This window comes from Hippopotamus amphibius, chromosome 2 (genome assembly GCF_030028045.1).
Source record: "Hippopotamus amphibius kiboko isolate mHipAmp2 chromosome 2, mHipAmp2.hap2, whole genome shotgun sequence".
Classification (NCBI taxonomy): Eukaryota; Metazoa; Chordata; class Mammalia; order Artiodactyla; family Hippopotamidae; genus Hippopotamus; species Hippopotamus amphibius.
The window spans coordinates 2,442,270-2,463,853 of record NC_080187.1 but is presented as its reverse complement, the minus strand read 5'-3'; the positions used below and the strand labels follow the sequence as shown (position 1 = coordinate 2,463,853).

Sequence of the window (21,584 nt, the reverse complement as noted above, 5' to 3'; positions counted from 1 at the left end):
GAACCGCACGCCGCCCCCGAGGAAGAGCGTGACCTGCCTGAGAGCCGCCTTGAGTGAAGGGGAGGCGTGGGTGTCAGGGTGGGCGGCGGAAGGTTCTGGAACTGGGTGTGGTTCCTGATCACCGCGAGTCCTCCAGGACCCCCGGGCAAGGTGTTTCGCCTCTGTGAACCTCACCTCCCTCCTCGGTGCGGGTGGGACGCCACAAGTGCCTCTCAAGTGTTTGGGGAACAACGTGCGGGAAGCCGGGCGGGGCTTGGTGGGCGTGAGACCTGGCGGTCAACCTCGAGCCCTCTCCCGAGCTCCGGGCTGATCGGGACCCCCGTCTGGGCTGGCAGGTGGACGTGATCAGAGGGAAAGGGGCTTCTTGGGCCAGGAGACCAAGGCCAGAGGCTGGGCGAGCTCCAGGCCGCCCTCCCGAGGACTGCGCCCTGCACGGAGGGACCTCTCTCCCCGCTGTCATCCGAAGCTCTAAAGGTGACGGAGGGCCAGCTGCCTGCAGCCTCTGCTGGGCCTGGCATCTCACAGCCGTCAGGCCCTGTGACTCACGGCGCGGGAAGCCATGATTTATATGACGCGGTGCAGGGCGCCTGGGCCCGTTTGCCCCGTCTGTAATGAAGTGGCTGGCAAGAGGAGACGCAGTGCTTAGTGGACAGCTGTGGGGGTGTGGGGCGGGAGGGGGGGACTTGGAGGCCCATCCATCACCCTCTCTCTCCCCTGGAGGCTGTGCAGCGTTTTGCTGAACTGGCTGAACAGAGTTGAATCTGTCACTCCCGGCAGAGACCATCAACGAGCTGAACTTGGCCTTAAACAGGAGGCAGCTGAGGGGGAGGAAGGTGGAGACCGACCCAGGAGGCGGGAGGCACGTTCCACTCCTGCACCCGGAGTTAGCTGTCGCTGGGTGCCAGCCTGTGTGTCAGCTTTATTGTCACAGGAACCCCAACAGATGAGAAGACCGAGGGCCGGGGAGGTGGGGCTGGGCTGATTCAGGGCCCACTCGCTCCGTCAGCCACCTGCCCCGCCGCAGAGGGGAGCGACCCGGGCTATTAACTCCCTCTCCCGAGGAGCCGGCGCCCAGATCCTTGCCTGCGTCTTTGCCGTCTCATCTTTGGGTGGTGGTGAGAGTTGCTGTTAGGGTTTCCCCTTAGGTGGGCGAAAATGTCTATTTACCCTGCAATGGAGCAATTTCCCCAGGCACGTCTCTAACTAGCTAAACGCCTCGTCCTGCCTCCGTCGGCAGGGAAGACGCCCACGGCGACGCGCGCGCCCGTCTGCGGGGACACGTTGAAGCAGCAGGGCACCCGTCACACGCCAACACAGATCGCCATCGGCCGGGGCCGGGGACGCGGGGCCGGCTCGGGGGACACGACCAGGCATGGCTCGTGTCCCAGAGGCCAGCCCCTCCCAGCGAGATGGCTGGACTTTCGGGGCACGGGACTCTGGGCCTTTGAGGGGGGTTATCCTTATGCGGTGTCGAAGGGCGTGTGAGGGTTTCGGTGCACCCAGTCCTCGGTGGGTCAACAGGGAGCTGTCACGGGAGCCTCTCAGCCACGCAGGGGTCCCCCAGGGGAGAATGTCGGAATAGACCCTGGGCTCAGGTCCAGCCCCTCATCCTGGGCACACAGAGCTGTTTCATGGGGGGGGTGGGGGTCTTCGTAGAGTAGGGGGGTGTGCAGAGCTGGCGGGAGCCCACGGGGCGGCGTGGAGCGGAGAGTGAGGAGACAGCCCCCGCTCAGCCTTTGCGCCCGCCCATGCTGACCACGGTGGGGCCAGCGGGGCTCTGACCCCGGCCGGCTGGGCAGCGAGGGGTGGGCTCTTCCAGCTTGGAGATGATCTTGGGGAGGGGCTGCAGATTCCACTCGCCCTGCAAGGGAGGGACCAGGAGGTAACCTGCGGCTGGAGGGGTGACGCAGGGCCCACCTCCCCAGGCACTTTTCCCAAAGTCCTCCTGGGTTCCTGCCCTTAAACTCACCTTGTGCCAAGCCAACACCCCCTCAGTTGCTACTTGGGGGTCCTCACCTGGGAGTCATTCTAGCCCCCCACCTGCCTCCTTGACCTCATTCAGAGAAGCAATCAAGCCCTGGGCGCAGGCTGAGTTTTTAGTCCCCCACCGGGGACAAGACTGTGTCAGACGCCACGTTTGAGCCACATCAGGCATCTGCCCCACACGGCTCTCAGACAAGCCAGTGTGAGCTCCGCCCCGGGTGCTGGGAATGTTTGATTTAGCAGCTAATCCAGCTCCCAGATGCGTCCAGGAAATCTGCCTCCCAGAGCTGCAGGCTGCAGGGCCTTCCGTGCCGAACTCAGCACCGGCCCTGGCCTCCGCCAGGCGGCTCGTCGGGAATAAATGAGAGGCCTTGAGTCCCGGTGGGTCTCAGATAAGGAGGGAAGCCAGCCTGCAGCTCCAGACTGTTTGGTTTCTCACCTGCCCCTCCCCAAGCACTCTATTTTTAGGGACTGGGGGAGGTTGCCGGCGGCCCGCTCATACCACCAAGATTAGTCCCGTGACGTGACGGCATCGGAGAGAGGGTGGCGCCCTTCGGGGGTGGCTGTCAGCTCCCCCCCGCAGGCCGTCAGCTGTCTGTCTGGGGCTGTCTGTCACCACCGCGTGTGAGTGCTTCCTGCCAGCTCCTTGGGGTGGAGCCTGGGGCACAGAGGGCTGGGGAGCCACAGAACTCACTGCTGGGTCCCGGGAAGGGGCGACGGCGTGGCCGAGGGTGGGCGAGCGGCCGGCCCCAGCTGCTCGCGCCCCCGACACACACACACACACACACACACACACACACACACGTGCGGCGGGGGTACCTGGAAGCGGACGGCCGAGGACTTGTTGCAGTGCATGGAGATGGGGGCGAAGCCATACAGCGCCTTGAGCACCTGGCGGTTGAAGGAGTTCCAGGGCACAGCGGCAAACTGCTCAGGGACGGAGGCCTGAGGGCAGGTGCAGACATCCTCGCTGTTGAACCTGGTGGGGAGAAGGGACAGCCCAGAGTGGGGTGTGGCGGAGGGGAGGGGAGCCCAGCAGGGCACACGACGCCTCCCTGCAGATGGTTGGCGTCCCCAGAGTAGCCTCCTAGCATACTGCCTTGGCCCTGCCTCCCGGTCGGTGGTGGTGAAGAGCGACGTCTCCTGGGCCAGCTGGGATCGGGTGGCAGTGGCTACTCCACGGCTGGGTGGAGGGGGCTTCCCGGGCCAAGTCCGGACTCAATAGGAAACAGGTGCAGGGGTCGATTAGTGATGCCTGCCACAGGCACCACAAGGGGGGCGGAGGCGCGGTTGCCACAGTGGCACTCACCCTGCTCCTAGATTCCTCACTTCCACCCAGCTGCCTGACAGGGCCCCAGGGGGTTCTGGGTTGGGGCTCCTCTGCCATGCCCAGCGGTGGAAGGCGCATCACCTGTTCACAAGGTGGAAGTACTTCTGCAGGAAGCCGGGGTCCACGGCGCTCTTGCAGAGCTCCAGCTGCGTCTGGGGGTAGTAGTGCACGTAGTTGACGCACATCTCCTCCAGGATCCCAAAGCCGCCCTGCAGGACGGAGAGGAAGCCCGTCAGCACCGGCGCTTTACCCTTGGACGCGGCCCTTCAGCACCCCCATTTGTTCGCTGCGTTCATCCATCCATTCACACATCACATGGTGCCGGACCGTGTTCTCAGTGAGCAAGGTCCCTGGCCTCTTGGAGTTCCCAGCCTTTGCAGGAGAGACAGACAGCGAGCTAGTCAGCGGGGACGTACATCTTGGGTGGTGTAAGTGTTAGGAATCAAATTACGACGGAGGCAGCAGAGGGGGTATTGTTGTACCCATTTCATGGATGCAGAAACTGAGTCCCAGGGAGGGTAAGGGGCAAGGCCTGAATGGACACAGGCTCCCAACCTTGGCTGGGGAGCTGTCCCCTCGGCCTCCAGTGTGAGCCTGGGGACTGGTGATAGCGGCAGAGGCCTCTCCTCGCAGCAGACCCAGCACGGCCACCTGTCCTTTCTGGAACTCAGCTCTGGGAGGAGCAGGGGCCCCAGAAGAGGAGCCGGTGACCGGAGGCCGTCGCAAGCCACCCAGGGAAACCTGTGGCTTTGTTGTCGTGGGAGGGAGCAGAGCGCCACCAGCTTTAGCCCCTGGCCAGGTCCCTGCTCTCAGAGCCACTGAACATGGAGCCCAGACCCAGGAGGAGGAGGAAGCTGGCAGCAGAGGGGCCGGCTCGCTTGGCAGCAGCCCAGACCCGGCAGGGCAGGGGCGGGTTCGGGCCACGGCCCCGGGACCACACTTGCGTTGCCCAGGCCCCCAGCTCTTCGTGAACAGTGGAGTGTGTGGCGGGGGAGGTGCTTGGCTGGTGGGAATGTTTGAGGGAAGAAAGGCATTTGCTTCTTTATGGAAGAACAAAAGGGCTGTAAAAAGCCCAGCTGAGGGCTCACCCCAGTCCCTCCTCCTCCAGCCCGGCAGTATGGACAAGGGGCCAGGGCAGCTCTGCTCAAGGATGACTGTTTAAAAAGGAGATTCCCCAGGAGCCGCTGCCCGGCTCCTGAGTGGCACCTCTGGGCGGGTTTTCACCTGTATTCTTCCCTGGTTCTGATCCCCCATTTCCCAAGGCCCCCGGGAACCAGGGCATTTGTCACCCATCCTGTCCTGGCCTCAGATCACGGGGATGACACCCCTCCTGGAATTCCACGAAGTCCCATGCCTTCTACTGCTTGTCTCAGACATCAAAACAGAGTTCTGAGTGGACCCTCTGCAGGCTCTGCTCAGGAAGTCCTCCCATTGTCTCCACCCTGGGATGGAAATCACGTTTCGAGGCCCCTGTCTCTCAGCTCAGCAGGCCCAGGGCTGTCAGAGTGTGGGCAGGTCAGCAGCCCTCCTCTGCCATCCCGCCCGGTGATGTGGCCGTCTCCCCAAGGAGGGCGTGGGGCGTGGCCTGAAGCCATCAGGAGTGCTCACCTGGTCGGAACATCCCTGGATGTGACACCATTTCTCCTGTATGAGGCCGGGTGGGGCAGGGAGCACGGCCCTCGCAGGGGGGCTCCCCTTCACTGCCCACTGGCTGGGTGTCCCCCACCCTCAGCCCCAGTGGCCTCGCCTGCAGAGTGGGAGATGCTGCGGTCCTGCCTGGGGCCTTGCTCATCGTACAAACTGCTCCTGACCGAGAGGCGGCACATGTGGGGCTGTCGCCCGGACCAGCCCTGCCCCCTGCCAGCTGGGTGCCCTCGGCTGCTCCGTCTCACTGTTTCCTGGGGTAGCTGCCTCAGAGGGTCATGGCCAAGCTTCAACGGTTCCTACGCACGGACAGGCTGAGTCGTTAGAACAAGGGAGAAGGGTTAGGGCTAGGGTTAGAAGGAGGCGCTCCACGTTAGCAGCTGTCGTTACGTACGGAGCCCCTCCTTGGGGGTCTCATAAAGGGGGTGCTAGGGTTCAGGGCAGGGCTGCGTGCCTGCAAAGCTCTCCTGCCCCCTGAGTTTGTGACCATGGGCCCAGAGCCGTTGTCACCCTACATCCAGAGGGAGGGAGGAGTCACGTGGCAGGATCGCTGCAGGCACACAGCCCTGGGCTGAATCCCTGTCCAGCCCTAGTTGTCAGCTGTGTGACCTGGGGTCAGTGTCTTCCCTGTCTGAACCTCAGTTTCTCATCCATGAAAATAGAGACCGTGTCTCCTAGCTTGGAGACTGCTGTGAACCCTAAGTAAGAGGCGGAAATACCCCAGTGTCCAACCACGCGTGAGGGGTAAGCAACCGTGGTCCGTCCACACGGCGGAGTCCTATCCAGCCATAAGGAGGAGTGAGGCCCTGACTCACGCTGCAGCTCGGATGAACCTTGAAAACATGACGCTGAGTGAAAAAAGCCTGTCACGAAAGGGCACGGATGATACCATGCCGTGTATCTGACAGCGCAGGTTTGGTAAATCCACAGAGACGGAAAGCAGATCACTGACCGCTCAGGGCTGAGGGAACAGGGCTAAGGAGGCAGGGTTTCCTTTGGGGAGATAAAATGTTCTAAAATTGTGGTGATGTTTGCACGAAGCGAAGATTCTAAACGTCACTGAACGGCATGTTTGAGCCGGTGAATCGTACGCTATGGGAATTATACCTCAGTAAAGCTTTGAGAGGAAACTAAATGGGACAGAGAGTAAATGCTCAATAAACGTCAGCTGAGTGGAAAGACAGAGCCGTGCCGGCTGGAGACCGGAGTTCCCGGGTGCTGGGGGGTGGGGGTGCAGGCTGGGATGCTACCCCAGGTCTGGTCCCCTCGGAACCCCGTGATTCCCGGGGTAATTCCCGGGACCTACGGCGGCTCAGGAGACAGTCAGAGGCTCTGGCGGCCGCGGTCCGTGTGCCCGGGGTGGTCTCGGCTTGTGCCTGGTGACCCCACACAGCCGTTAACTGCGGTGCCCCCGCTGCCCGGCCCGTCACGTCGACCACCTCTCTGTGGGCACTGCCTGCGCACCTCGCCTTGAGGACAGTCTCCCTGGACAGGTCCTCCCCGCTGGCCGCCCACAGTGCAGCCAGGGGAGCCCGCCTCCTTGGTCTCTGTCTGAATCGCCTCTCTTGGCCCTGCTCCTGGCGCCTCCACCGCGTCGTTAGTTTTATCCCATCCCTGCTTGTTGCTGGTGCAGGTGTGCAGGCCTGTCTCCTGGGGGGCAGGGAGCTAGCTTGTGCCCATGGCCTCCCCCCAGCCCCGCTCTGGGGTGGACACACATTTGTTGCCGTGACTCTCCGGCTAGGGCAGCCATCAGGATACCCTGGGGAGCTTGTTAAACCGCGGGTCGCCGGGTGTCACCACCCACATTCCAGCTCGATAGGTCTGGGGAACCACGGATGCGTTTGCGTTTTTTTGCCAGGGTCCTGGGGATGTGGATGCCGCTGGTCCCGGGACACGACTGAGAGCCGCTGGTTGGAGCAGATGAGAGAGGAGCACCCCGCCCTCCGCTCTAGAGGAGTTAAGACGGGTCCACGCGCTCTGTGGCAGGTGGCGAGAGGTCAGGTGACTTACCACGGTGGCCAGCTGCCTGTCTCCCGTGTGGTATGTGCAGGAAGTGATGAGCACGTCTCCCTGGAGAGCCAAGCCGACAGACACCCGTCAGCACCTTCCCACCGGGGAACCCGGTGCGCTGGGCGCGTCCCCCAGGTGACCGCGGCAGTCACTCCACTTCTGAGGACCCCAGCAGTGGCCCCTTGGTCCCCACACGTGAGGGTCACTCTCTGAGTGCCCCCAGGGAGTGATCATCCCTTGCGTCCCTGTCCCCTTCCTGCACGGGCCACCCCTGGCCAGCGGCTGCGAGGGGCTGGTTGGTCGTCACAGCCTGCAGTCGGGCAGCCCCCACCTAGCCTGGGACTCCCCGGCGACACGGCCAGTAGCCCCGCTGGCGGCCCCCGTGCCCTCATCGCTCCCTACAGCTCTCAGGTCTGTGGTCGGCGGATCGGGCCGGGGGGATGCCTGTCACCCCAAGTGCTGTCTGGTCCCCACCCCTCTGAGGCCCCTCTGTGCCGTCCCGGCAAGTCTCGCAGGGGGCAACCCCAGCCCCTGCGCTGCGGGGACCTGGTTCTGGGAGGCCTTCCACAGCCTCTGGCCTCCCCCGTCGCGTCCTGCCCCTGCCCACTGGGGACGGCACCCCTGGGCCTCCTGGCCTCCCAGCCCTCACCGGGCACTCACCGGGTGGACAGACACCACCTTCTTCAACATGCGGATCTCCTGCGGTGGGCAGAGCAGAGGGCCGTGGAGGGGGAGGCGGGGAGGGGAGGGGGAGGGGAGAAAGGGGGGAGGGAGGGAGGGAGGGACAGAGGGGGAGCAGCAAAGTAGAGGCAAGGGAAGAGGGAAGACGTCAGAGCACTGCAGACCCAGCCGCCACCCCCAACCCCTCTTCAGGAAGCCCGGACTGGCTGAGCTTGGCCTCTGGCCAGGAAGGGATTAGGACAAGAAGGTGGTCCTCTACGACAGATGTTACCATCAAGCTGCCCTGGTCCCCCAGATCCTGTGGTCGGCCACATGCCAGAACCCACCCCCAGAGTCCCTCCCCTAGATTAAGTCCGCGAGAGGACCTGGCTGGCTGTGTGTGTTCCTCCGGTGTCCGGGCCTGGCCCCAGAGTGCGAGCCCCGGAAAGGGGGTGTTTCCGTGGCCTTCGGGAGGGAGGAGGTCAAACAGCCCCAGGCCCGAGGCCCGGCGGGGGTGGGGGTCCCTACCTGGAAGTGAGGGCTGTAGTGGTCGTCCCTGTTCACAACCTCCCTCTCGCGGCCGTCCCGGGCCAGCACCGTGACCACCTTCCTGCCCGTCAGGTGCGTGTGGAGCTGCGAGGCGAAGATGTGGATCCCCGAGGGAGGCAGGGCCTGCGGGGGCGGGGGCGGGGGTCAGGGCCTGGCCACGTGGTCGCCAGCACCACTGGGGCCACAGAACAGAGAGGCGAGTGTGGATCCCTGGGCTGCGTGCATCACCCAGCCCCCACCCACTCAGCCCCGCCGCCAGAAATCTCATAGGAAATCAGTCGTGCTGGAGTGATGTTGCAACGGCCAGGCCTTCCAAAGCAGCAGCACTGGCCTGGAGCCCCGAGGCTCGTCCAGCTGCCTTGAGCCCCCAAAGTCTGGCCTGTTCACGAGCCTTCATTCCATAGACTCTAGGGCAGGGGCCGCCAGGGCGAGCGCAGTGGCGTCCCTGCTCTCAGGCTCATGTCTGGTGGACGGCAAGGGACAGCGGTGCCGGGCCGTCCCATCCAGCGCCTGCCGCCCTCCGGCACCGGCAGGTCCACAGCTGCCTCCGCATGACCTCCCTTCATCTGCAAGACAGCCAGGGAGACGTTCCCCCGCTGTCACCATCACCTTGTACTACAGCCGTGGCGCTGACCGTCGAAGCTGCGGGCAGACGGCACGGAGGAGATGGGCCCACCCTCACATCACCACCAGGGCAGAAGGCAATTTTCCAGACATTGCCCCGACTTCATGTTCACTTGGTTTAGACAGAACGTTTCCTAAAGCAGATTACGCATGTCAAGCGTTTTCTCCATGACGCGGTCATCTCCCTGACCACGCACCGCCGTGTTCGTCCACACCGTCGGCTGCTCAGGGAGGCCCCGTCACTGAGTGACCACAGGCTGCTGCACTTCTGTGGGTCACCCGATTCCACGTTTGTGCTTCTGTCTTGTTCTCCGCCAGCTGCCTCCCTGCCCTCATCATGATGGGTAATTTCTGGCCCCCTTGCAATGATTTGAGGACTGGGAAAGCATATGGCCACATTTGTGAAAACTGGGGACAGGCCCGGCAGCCCCTGCTGACAGGTGGGGCCCTGAGTTTCTACCCTCTGGTCCCCAGGGGCTGACCGCTGGGCCAGAGTCACAGGTATGTGACAGATGCAGGGGGATTGCCGTCCTGGGGCCCATGGTCCAAAACACTTCGCTTCTTCTTGGTTTGTCTTCTGCAAGGATACCAAGACCAGGCCAGACTTCCGACTGCAGAAATTGCATCCCACGGGGGTCTGCGAACGGAGATGAGACCCCATGCTGGGGGAAGCCCTTCTATCAGTGCCCACAGAAATGCAGTTTTCACGAAGAATGTGCCCTTTGAAGAGGAACAAGAAAATTGAGTTCTTTTTATTTTGTGCTGTAAAGTATTTAGAGACTCTGGCGAGAGAAGGCAGGTCTGCTTTCCCAGGCTGGAGAGAGGCGTTCTCAAGGTCAGCAGGTCAATGTGCCCTGGTCCCGCTGGCATAGGGCAGTGACTTGGCCTGGGGCCCCTGTTCGCCAGTGAGTCTGCAGCCCCAGCCCCAGGCGAAGGCCACAGAGCCTGTCACACAGCAAGATGTCACCATGTTCTGGGGACTCGGGAAAGTGTCGGATGCTGGTGCGGTTACGATTCCTCACTCCTGGTTTCGGATACAGCTGGTCCACCGTGGAAGCAGACGAGGCCACGCAGCCTGATGGCTCTGTCTCTTCAGTGTGTTTGCTCAAGACTTAGGGGCTCAGGGAGCCCCTGTGAAGAACAAATCCCAGGGAATCAGCTCACCAGGAAGACAAATCCGCTATAAGCTGCGTCACAACGCAGACTGCTGCGTGAAGTCAGAGAGACCTGTGTTTGACGCCCCACGCGGCGCCTGCAGGCTCTGTGGCCCCGGAAACCCTCGGTCCCCTCATCTGCAAACTGGGGGTGCTAACACTCACCTTGCAGGTCATGGGGAGAAGCAAAGGTACCACATGGGAGACTGTTTGCAGCTTTCACAACAGACTGTGATGTAACACCCACCATATAGAAAGAACCAGAAACCAATAGTAAGACAGACAACCCACTAGAAATACGTGGACAACTTATGAGCAGATATTCACAGAAAAGAAGGACAAACGCCCAAGAGACTGGTGCAAAGATCCTCAGCTTCTGCAAATAAGGAAATTCAAATTGAGCAACAGTGATGTTTTTCTCCCAAGTGACTGAGAAAATACTTTAAACATTGATAATATGGTCTGGGGCACCAGGCACCCTCCGGTACTGGGCGGGGAAGAAGCCCCAGAATGGGTGTTCTGGGAGCACTTTGCCAGAGTTATTCAAATTAATGCTCACATCCCTGTGCATGGCAATTCCACCTCTAGAATCCACCTGATAGACATTTCTTGTGTGCACAGAATTTCCCTGTGGGTTTCTTCCCATCAGTGGAAAGTTGACAGCAGCCTGCATACTGGTGACGAGGGGACAGTTCAGCACAGGCCGGGACTGGGAGGAGGCCAAGGAGCACAGAGGGCCCAGAATTTGGGGAGTTACTGCCACTCCTCCATCTGCTCAGTCCCTCCATCTGCTCCGGAGTGTAAGTGGAGTGGCCCTCGCTTGGTGGCCCTGGGGACCGGTGCTCCCTTGTTTGCTGTGCCCTGGGCACTTCGCTGGGCCTCACCTGGTCCAGTGCTGGTGAAGTCCCCACAGAATCTGTGCTGTGCATCAGTTAAAGGGCAAGTCACGGACAAACGTGCCCTATTCAATTTGTTTTTAAACACGCCACACGTAAGGGTTTGCAGAAACATGTAGGGGGAAAGCCTGGAAGGACACAAAAGATTCAGCAGCTGGCTGTCTCGGGGAGGAGGAGAGGCCGCTGTGGCCGAGGGGGCGTTGGTCATTAGCTACGCTGACTGTGTTTTTCACGGTGAATGCGTGTCTGTCTCGCCCATAGGACGATCACGTATTTTTAAATGCCGGCGCAGGTGTGGACTAAGTGGGAGCCCGTTATTGCTGGAGAGGGAGGTGCAGACCCACGCCGCCAGCAGGAAGGCTCCTTGGCACCCAGAGGAGGGGTGGGGATGTGCTAGTGAAGCTGCAGGGTGGGGGAAGCAAAGCCACAAGCCGCCATCCTTGGCCCCCACCCTCGGGCCTCAGCAGGGGAAGCAGGGCGGTGCTAGGCCTGGCCCCAGGTCCAGCCCACTCACCAGCTGGGTGCACTTGTCCGTGCAGTAGCCGGTGAGGACAAAGGCCGTCTCCTGCGGGGGAATAGCCATCACGGGCGTGTACACCAGGCCCAGCTCCATGATGCCCGCGTCGAAGCGTCGCAGCGTGGCCGTGTAGTACAGGCGGATGCCCGAGGCGTCGCGCCGGCCTGGGAGGGGGAGGGATGGAGGTGAGCGCGGGCCCTGGCCCCCCCACCCGCCCTCATCCAGGAGGCCCCAGCGCCCACACCTGCTCCCACCTGCCTTTGTTCCCACACCCGTTTACACCAGGCAGATGCCATGGTTACCACAAGGACCAACTCACGCACCCTGTGCAATTGCCACATGCAAAGAAAGAGCCATTGTTTCTGTGAAAATGAGGTGAATGCTTTGGAAAGACTTGATTAAGGCAATGAAAGAAAACCCAAAACCGGGCTGTTGAACCGGGTGGGGTGAGATGCTGCAGTGGGTTTGGGAAGCCAACATCTCAGAGGGCTCGGCGGGTGCTTTACTGTGCTTCCTGCTTGTTCAAAGAGCTCTGAGCTGGAATCCGCCAGCAGGACGACCTGTGTGGTTTAGGCAGAGAGGAGGGCACGGCCGCTCCCACAGAGGAGCCTCAGCCCCCGCTGGGCAGGTGAACACGAGTCTCTGTAGTGAAGTCGGCAAGAAGCGTTTCAGGTGTAGCCTTCCTCCTTTGATTCCTTACTCCTTTGATTCGTGTCCTGCAGGGTTGATGCAGGGGCTGCTTCTCCTGGGGGGACATCTCAGGAGAAACCTGAGCGGGAGCGTGGGCCCCTGGAGCCCGGTTGGCACTAAGGGTGCAGCCCCCTGGCTCACACCCCATCCTGGGCCCCTCTAGTTCAACAGTGTGCTGTGTGCTCTCAGGCAAGTTGCTGCCCCTCTCTGGGCTTGAAGTCAAGGGCATCTTCCAAAGAATTTGGTGCTTCTGCGCATCATGGTCCAGCCGCACCTGCCAGTTCTTGCAGTTGGCGAATTGGAGAGTCCAAAAGCTCCCTGGGCAGCCACCCAGTGGTCATTCGAAGCTGACAGCCGGAGGTCCAGGGATGCTGGCACCCACAGGCATAGCCACAAAACCACGTAGCCCCTAGTAGCCCCTTCCCTGCCTGGGATTGGTCGGCAAGGCCCTGAGCCCTTCGGGGCTGTTCCCGCGGGGGAGGAGCGGGGACTGGGCATGGCCCCCACTCCCTGGCATGCACAGTAGAGCTGGGAGATGGGCAGGGGAGCCCGTGTAACCAGAGAAGCCTCGTCCCACACTTATAGACGGGGAAACTGAGGCTGGGAGCCTGCGCTGAAAGCCCTGCTCGAGATCACGGGGCTGGAAAGTGGCCGAGCTGGGACCCCAGCCCAGGGCGCCTCTGGGGGCCAGGCTGTCTCCCTGCTCCCTCCTTGCCTCTGCCTCCCTCTCCCCCTGCACCACGCTTCCCCTGCAGCGTCCAAGCTCAGCTTCTGTATCTCTGGGCTGATTACATCAGAGGATAATAATAAAAGGGGACACGCAATTGGTGAAAATTCAGATGGGGATTAAATAATGAAATAATTGTGGGATTTTGATATTTATAGAAAAGAGACCCATCTCCAGATTTGCAAAGTGACAGGAGCATCCTTATATTTGGCAAAAAATCCATAAACACGGGCAGATAATCAGGAAGAGACAGACTTCCCTGGCGCTTATGAAGTTTTCAAAAATCCATTTGCTTTCAGGTTTTAAATGAGCAGTAAATCCCTTATCATGCTAAGGCCCACGCTGACGTATGCTCTTCTCTGTGTGTGCTGTAGATAACTCCAGCGGCGGCAGGAAGTATTAGTTACGCAGCCAGGAAGAAATCGCTGGCGGCTATTGGTTGAGCGCACCCCAGTGCCCGCATCCTGTTGGGAGCGTTGCACGCATGAGCTTTCCCAGCCTCAGAACCACTGAGAGAGGTCAGCAAGCACGGGCAGGGGAAGGGTCACCCCCCCCCCTCCCAGGGTCGTGCAGCTACGGAGAGATGGGCTGGGACCCGGCCTGGAGCTGACGTTCTTATCCTCAGACTCTTTCTGCCCCTCACTTCCACAAATGAAAAATGTCATTTAAAAAAAAAGAGAGTGAGTGAGAGGAAGAAGGCTATGTGGCTATATGTGGTGGAAGATGCTGGTGAAACAGAGAGAGGAAAATATTTTCAGTTTCTGATACAGTATCAACTGGCATCACCATCCTAAAGACCAACCCTGGTTGGTCCACCTTCAGGCACAGGGTGATCCAGCAGCCCTGCTATCTGCGCCCACCTCACTTTCCCATCCCCTACACTGCAGCCAAGCTGGACTGCCTGTCTCCCCTTCCCACCTCAGCATCTGTGCACAGCACAGCCTATCCTTCCATCTGGAATGCAGCACCTGTCAGCTTCCCCTGTGAAAATAAATGCTCCTGGTCCTCCAAGGCCCAGGTCAAATGCTGCCGCGATGCTGCCCAGGCCACGTGGGCTCCTCCTTTCATACTTCCTTGCACTTTGCCTGTGTCTCCCTCCTAAGAAGCCTTTGCACCTCTCTGGACCTGCCATCGTCTGTGATCCCGCTGGTTGGCACACCCTAACGCTAGCCTTCTTCTCTGGCTGGTGCCAGTGAGGGAAGGTTGTGGGGAGGAGGGGGAGCTGCGTTTACTCAGATGGATCCAACATCTAAGTGATTCCTTATAGCTTTGGAATCAGACCAAGCTTGCCAGGTTCAAGTGTGGGCTCGGCTATAGCAAGGCTGCACAACCGAGGCCACGGAGACAGGTCAGGCCAGACCCCCTGGCTCTAAATTCCTACTCAGTTCATGGCTCTGGTGACATCCCTTTACCGCTGACCTTAATTTCCTCTTCTGCAAAATGGAAACACGAGAAACCTTTACCTGCCTTTCCCAGGTGGTACCCGAGACCGCACTGTTGCCATGACGGCTGGTGTTTATAAGGGGGAGGGGTGGAGGTGCTGGGCCCCGCTGTGTGGGGGGGTGCTGATGAGGCAGCCAGCGAGGTCCTGCCCTGGGAGCCCACTGCAGTCACGGGAGATGGACAGTGAGGAGAGACACGAGAGGGATGCAGGCCATGGTGGGTGACGTGACAAGCAGGCCGGACTCGGGGGAGAGGGATGCAGTGTGGAAATCTGCCAGCCTAACTAGCCTCATGACCGGACATGGCCGAGACCAAGGGTTCCGAGGGGGGACAGAGGATGCACCCTTGGAGCTCCCTACCTTTTATCATCAGCGGGTTGTGGTAATGAACTTCCAGGCGGAGAAATCTGGAGGACCTGGGGCCCCCGAAAGCAAGGCCAGCTTCCTCTGGGTAGTAAAAGGCCTGCAGGGAGCAAGGAGGGCGGGATCAGCCCAGGCACACAGACTGGGGGGTCACAAGAGGGGTCCCGGGGGAGGAGGGGCTCGGGCCAAACCCCCCAAGTGCAGTGAGTGGAGTTGGTGGGGCGGCTGGATTCGGACGTTCTCCCGCTGACAGGCAGCTCATCATTAGCCCATGCAATGTTCCTATTAGACTCGGGGTCAGGGAGTGGGGAGAGCTCATGACCCCAGACGAGCCCACCGCCCAAGCCCCTCCTCTGAGCTGGTGGAGGAAGCTGCCGGAGGAGCCTGCCCGCAGCCCAGGGAGGCCAGCCCCGGGACCACCCTGTGCACAAACCACTCCAAGTCCAGCGGACCTTGATCAGGGAAACGAGGTCGATGCCCTCGGGGAATGTTAGGTTGTGGGGCTCTTGCATTTTTACAGGAAAGTAACCGAGGCTGGAGAAGGCGTTCGTGGCTCAAAAGAGCTGTGGGATTTCAATGACGTACAGGCAAGGGGAAGAGGGGATTATTCAGGGCCTGGACCCGTGCTGGGGGCCTCACAAGCTCCCTCCAGTGCTCCCTTCTTGGAGGCTCTAGTGTATAAGTAGGGGTCCCCTGGGGAGATGCCGGGAGAGGCACGTACCTTGGCACCCAGGGCCCAAGCGGCCAGCACGTGGCGGCAGTAGTTGAGCCTCTCCGGCTTCATCTTGGAGTCACAGGGCCCGCTGAAGTGGGGGAAGCTCTCGAACTCGGCTGCACACTGGAAGACCTCCATGTGGTGCACCAGGGCCTCGTTGCCCTCAGTGACGATGGGTTCATACTGCGGGGGTGGGGCACCCACTGAGCCCGGGGTGGCAAAACCCGCCCACCTACCTGTCACCCCCACTGGTGGGGCTCTGACCCAGCAGCTCCCCTCCGTGGGCCTCTGCTTGCCCATCTGTAAAATGGGAGGGCTGAGCCTGACCATTTCCAGGGGTGCTTTGGGGGCTCAGGGTTTTGGGGGTGGAGCCACCACACTGGAAGAGGGAGGAATCTGCCAGGAGCTCATGAAGAGGGGGAAAGGGGTGCAGGCAAGTCGCTTCTAGATAAGGAGTGGGGACAGGAAGGCCGCAGTCCTTGTGTGAACGTGGCAGTGGCTAGACAGAAACACGGACACTGCCTGAGGCTGGGCTGAGCCTGGGGACAGGTAAGGCTGTGACTCAGGTCCATCCCTTCCTGCTGTGTGGCTTTGGGAACACACACAACCTCTCTGGGCTGTACCTCCTTGACTGGAAATAAGGATGATAATATCTAGCACTATGTGTGTAGTATTGTGGTGATGGAGGTGGTAAACCACCTCCCCTTTCCAAGGGCCAGGCAAAGAGGGGACATTCAACAGCTATTGTCATTCCTGTTATACCTCCAGGTGGGTGTTTAGAGCAATTGAGCTCTGAGTTGAGGGTTATTTCATGAAGGGGGACAGTGGCCTGACAGACAGATAGAGAGCCATTCCAGCCCCAGGGGAAGATGCAAAACTCAAGACATCAGTTGCCTTTGGTCCGGGCTGGGAAGCTGGGACGCAGCAGCCCTGGGAGGGTGTGGAGTGAGCAGGGTGATGGGAGGTCAGAGCACACTAGTGGGTGCAGGATGGGCAGACCCTGCCTGGGGTCGGCGCCACAGAGGTCGCTGGTCACAGAGGTCCCTGGCTGAAGCAGGACCATGGACAGCTCTCCAGGACAGGGCACCTCTGAGGCCTCAGGTGGGAGGCAGAGCTGGGGCAGGGACTGGACTCACGTACCATGACGATGTGGTGCCGGGGGAAGCCTTCCGGGAGCTCAGTGATGTAGCACCAGTACGTGGTCTCCTGGCCGGGGATCAGGACGTCCGGGGCACGGACTTCCATGGTGCGCATGTCCGCGGGCAGGGCGGGGATGGAGATGTTGGGCTTCAGCAGCTGCACCCTCTGCAGCCCCGTCTGCAGGCCTGAGGTGTTGATGGCCTCCAGGGACTGGAACGGCTCCTCCAGGATCCCATACACCAAGTGGACGGTGCCGTCCTGCGGGCAGGGCAGGGCCCCATCACGCGCCTACCCACACCCCCGGAGCTGGGCTCCTGATAACCCAGGAGGCACGGGGTCCTGACCCACCCTACCCTCGCCTGGCAGGTGACGTTCCTGGTTCTCATCTCTGCAAAGGAGGGGAGCTTTGAGGCCCTGTGTGGACCGGGCTGGAATTAAATCCAAGGCCAGCCCCCCCCAGAGCCCACGGTTTACACCAGGCATTCATGCGTGTTGACTTCCTAAATGCTTTCTACCTACAGTTGTTTGGCATCCATTCAACTAACCCTCGCTGGGTCACTGAAGCAGGCTGGCTGGCTCACCTGAGACATTTGTTTCCCCCCACTCCCAGGGTCACTGGGAACAGGGCTCCTCTCTGCACAGGTGTCTCAGAGCTCCAGGCAGGAGGCTCCCCCACACCCAGCCTGGAGGCTTTGAGCTGAGCACACGTGGGCACCAGATGCCCCGCAAAGTTCCAGGAGAGGGTCCTCGGCCTGCCCTTGCCTTGGTCCCTGGGGAAGGTGAGCCAGGAGGGTGAGGACTCAGGACGCCTTCTGGAAGGACACTTATGCTGGCTCCAGCCCTGTCCCCTCTGTGCCACATGTCCCTGGGCAAGTCCTCCCCTGTTTGGCCTCAGTTTCCTCGTGCGGCACACGGCCAGCCCGTGTCACTGCCATACCATAAAGATAACAGAAGATGATGGTGTCAGAGTGCATTGGAAAGTGGAAAGGATTTTGTCCTCAAGAGAAAACCGGGTTGTTTTTCCCTAAAGGTCTTGGAGCAGCATGAAAAGCCTAAGGATTTTTGGATTTGTTGCTGCCATGAATTCCTAGACAGAGTGGGTAGAGCCTTATCGATCATCTAGTTCCCTTTTCTCCTTTTACAGACAGGTAAACTGAGGCCCAGGGGAGGAGAGGACCTGCCCTGAGCCTCACAGCCCGTTGGCCACGGGGCCAGCTTGGGAAACAAAGTTTCCTGGGCTCTTTGCAGAATGGCACTGAAGATGCTGGACCAGGAGGAGAGACCTTGTCAGGAGCAAGATCGCTCGGGTCCCCACTTGAAGGCTTTAGGGAGAGACCCACATCTGGAAACACGTCAGTGATGCATCAGCCAAGAGCTGCTGATTTGCGGGATCAGAGGCCGACGGCAGAGCTGGTTTCTCCCAAACAGCCCCGTCCCCGCCCAGCCGCCTCTGGAGTCCCCGGTCTCCGTGCCCGCGGAGGCTGCCCCAGGATGCTAGAGGGCTCCAGGCAGCCCACAGCCTCCTGGACCCACCTCAATGAAGTAATCCTCGGGGTCACAGGTGCTAAAGGGCCTCTTGAAGAGCAGAGACAGGCCTTCCCGGGTCCTCTGTGCCCGCAGCAGCTGGTAATCCTGCTGGGTGTCCAGGTGGATCCGCCCCTCCTGGTCACTCCAGGCATCCTGCAGAGACAAGGTCGGGCTCGGAGCACGAGGTGCTGAGCCGCGGGGCAGAGCTTGGGGTTCACTGCCTGCAGCGCGGCCCCTGGACACGCCCCACCCTGGGGCTCCTGGGGTGCTGCCCGGGGTGGGGGTCACAGCCACACTCGGTGTCTGCCTGAGACAGTGGCGTTGACCTCCAACACCACTCTCTTCCTCTGAGCCTTGACACACGGCCTCACATGCTGGCCAGGACTCACGGAGGCTGGTTAGCCTTGCAGGTTGCCAGACCTCTGGGTGGGACCCAGGAACCCGTATGGCTAAGAGGTGCTACAGTTGGGAATGTGGGGTCTTAGACAAAGACAAAGGTCTGTGGAGGACGGGGCCCTGACAACACACGGAGCCTTGGAGCGAGGAGGAGCCTTGGAGAGGCTGCGAGAGAGAAGCAGGGGCTGGGTTTTGGGGGCCCACTCTGCACTTGCACACCCCCAGAGACAGAGCCTGCCTCAAACACTGTACCCTCAGCATTTCACCCACCTCGCTGTGGTCTCAGCCTTGCCTGGAGAGGGTACCCTGGGGCCCAGGAGGAAACAGACCTGCTGCATTTCCCCAGAATGTTCAAGGCCGGTGGCTCTGGCCAGACCCTGCCCTCCCCTCCCCACAACTGCTTCCCGGGCACCCGGATCTAAGTTCTCGGCCACCCCGGGGCTCCAGGCCAGGGCACGGAAGGCTGTCCACCTGGCAAGGCAGCTGCGAGGGAAGCCCTGCCCCAACAAGGAGGCTCTGTTCTGGTTCAGAAACAACACGGGACCACCGGTCCTTGGCCTTAGGATTGTTTTAAACCCTGCCTTCAGGACTAAAGCACGTTTTCTTCATTTCCTTGAGCAAAAGAGAAACCTGCAAAAGATGTTGCCAAGTTTTCCCTAGAGAAAAGCACCGCAGTGGCGCTCGTGCTGGGGCACACTGCTGATTTGCAGAAGGACTCGTTTTAAACAGAAGCAGAAAGTTAGCCTGTGATCCTTCAGCTGGAAATCGAGAATGTATTTGTTGAACATATTGCTAAAGGAGGAAAAACAAGTCTGACATTTGTTTGCATAGGAATTTGTTGCGCAAATTAATCCTGCCTCTGCGGGAGTACAAAGTCGCCCCAGCTCTCTTGGCAGCCGGGGGAGCCGATTCTGGGGCTCGGCTGCTCCTCTGGGACCGGCCCAGATCCGAGCTGCCCGGGTCTTTCTCGGCTGTGGCCTGTAGGCGCTGCGCGTGCTGGTGGGGGGCGGCGGGGGGCGGGCAGGGCAGCTCGGGCCAGCGCGGGGCCTTAACCAGGCGGCCCGTCCTGCTGGTGGTCGGGTTAGCCCAGCCCACCCCCTCCCCTGGGAAGTGGGCAAAGCTCCTCCATGCCTGCAGAGTTGTGGCGAGGCTTGGACAGCGCACCACCGGGTTCCAGAAAGATCAGCACGTGTGAACGCGCACCTCCCAAGAAGCTGGCGAGATGTTATAGAACCCTCTCTGCAGATGAGGACGTCGAGGCCCCGGGCCTCTCCTGACCCTGGCTCGGCGCCCCTGCTGGGTTCCCACATTTATGAAGGGAGAGGCCTTCTGCTCACAGGTAGAGGGCCTCCTGACTTAAAAATTGTTTCAACCCTCCTGAATCTGTTTCCGTGAAAGCGTTGGATTTGGTCCCCATGGAGGTTGGGATGGAGGAAGGTGGGGCAGTGGCTCAGGGGGGGACAGCGGGGCTTCCGCGATCCCCGAGAGCCTCTTTTCAGCTGGTTGAGGGCCCCGAAGCCTCTCTCCTTTAAAGAGAGAACTTCCCCCTCCTCCACCGTTTCCCGCAAGAATGAGGGGGGAATTTGAGGCGTGGAGGTCAGCTCGCATGCTCAGCATTTCGGCTCCGCTCCGCAGATGGTTTGTTCCATGTCGGGGGTGGGGGCAGGTGGGGGAGGGTTGCACGTGCTCAGGTCACCCACGTGTGCAAGCACCGTGTGCTAGACAGTGGGCATGCAGGCCGGGCCGCATGCTTGGCCGCACGTGACCTCTGGGTGTTGTTTGTATGGGTGGGGACGTGGGGGCCTCTCTCCCAAGGGTGGGGGTGGTGGGGAGCGTGCGTTTATGGGGCCAGTGTGTCCTTCATGTGCGGCTGTGCTCCTTGGGTGCTCTGGGCTCTGTCATTTGGGATGTGCGGTCAAGGAGCACAGAAGGCATCTATTTCCCATTTTGTCCTCACGTCGGCATCCCCGAGATGCCCGAGCTTGGGATGCAAGGGGTGCTCAGGGTAAATGCAGCCAGAGAGGTGGGAGGGGGATGTCCTCTGCCGGGTTAAGGAGGGTGAAGGTAGACGAAGGGCGAGGTCCGGAGTGCTGGGGTGGAGGAAAGACTTACCCCAAAGTAGGCACTGTCCCCGTCGGTCCAGAGCACGACCAGGTCTGCGTTCTCCAGTTCGCCGCGGTCTGACATCCCAAACAGGACACCGGCCTTGAGCTCCCGCACCAGGAGCTGGAAGTGGATGGTCTCCTGCACATAGCTGACGTTCCACGACAGCTCCAGGGTGCCCTCAGGGTCCAGGGGGATGCGGTAGGGGAAGGGGCTCTCAGGGGGGGCCGAGCCCTGCAGTGCGGCCACCAGGATGACCAAGAAGACGGCCACCGCTGTGCCGTACATGGAGGCCACCTCGCGCACGCTGGGGCTGGGGACCTGCATGGCTGGGTGAGCTTGGCCGCCCCACCTGGCCATTTATGTCCCGGTCCCCCGGAGGGGTGGGCCCAGGCTGCACCGATAATCACATTTGTCTGGTGGGGAATTCGATTGTCCCGGTGACCCTCCCACCAGCCCGGGCCCCGGGCCACACGCTGTGCTGCCCTCGCTTCTCCTAATTGGCACTAATGACACATGGACATCATCAGCGGGAAATGAAGCAGACAGGCCGGTCTCATGGCCTCTGGGTCGCCTCGGAGAGCTGTCCGGAAAGGGCTCCTCCCTGCAGACGCCCTCCAGCCAGGCACCGGGCGCCAGGCTGACCACCAGGCCGCCTGCCTGGGCCTGTCCCTGTGCAGCTGATGGATTGAGCCCATGCTACCCCATCCGTGGATGGACACACTGAGGCTCTGACGGGGTTATTTCCAAGGTGACCAGTGAGCAATGAGACCTCACGGCTGGGGGTGCAGGGAGCTGCTTCTATAATACTAGAGGGTGGAACAATTTCAAACTAAAAATAAAGACGATCCCCAAATAGTCCCTGTGTTTAGACACTCTCTCTGTGGCCTGCTGTTCCCACTTTTGTCTCCTCTCCATTTCCCACAGGCTCCAGCTGGTGCCACAGCTGCTCCAGAAGGAGTGGGTGCACTGCTGGGGGGCGGGGGCAGACCGCAGGTGGATTTCTGGGGGGCCCAGACAGCAGGGAGGACGTTTCTGGGGAGCAGACTTCTTGACTGATGCCTTGCTGAGGGGTAGTTTGCAGGGCACACTGCTTGGGGGAAACAGACTTTGC

The 21,584-nt window shown here is 60.8% G+C and overlaps 1 protein-coding gene across 1 annotated transcript; it reads right to left on the bottom strand.

The window, feature by feature from the left end:
• Positions 1-1,729: 1,729 nt before the first annotated feature.
• On the bottom strand, positions 1,730-20,797 carry DBH (dopamine beta-hydroxylase). The gene is made up of 12 exons (XM_057722251.1): positions 20,480-20,797; positions 17,978-18,124; positions 16,445-16,702; positions 15,311-15,487; positions 14,587-14,689; positions 11,365-11,531; positions 8,156-8,299; positions 7,628-7,666; positions 6,968-7,027; positions 3,395-3,522; positions 2,803-2,962; positions 1,730-1,861 (listed from the first exon to the last, which is right to left on the bottom strand). The coding sequence occupies exons 1-12, from the start codon at positions 20,795-20,797 to the stop codon at positions 1,730-1,732; spliced, it is 1,833 nt and encodes a 610-aa protein (XP_057578234.1).
• Positions 20,798-21,584: the final 787 nt, after the last annotated feature.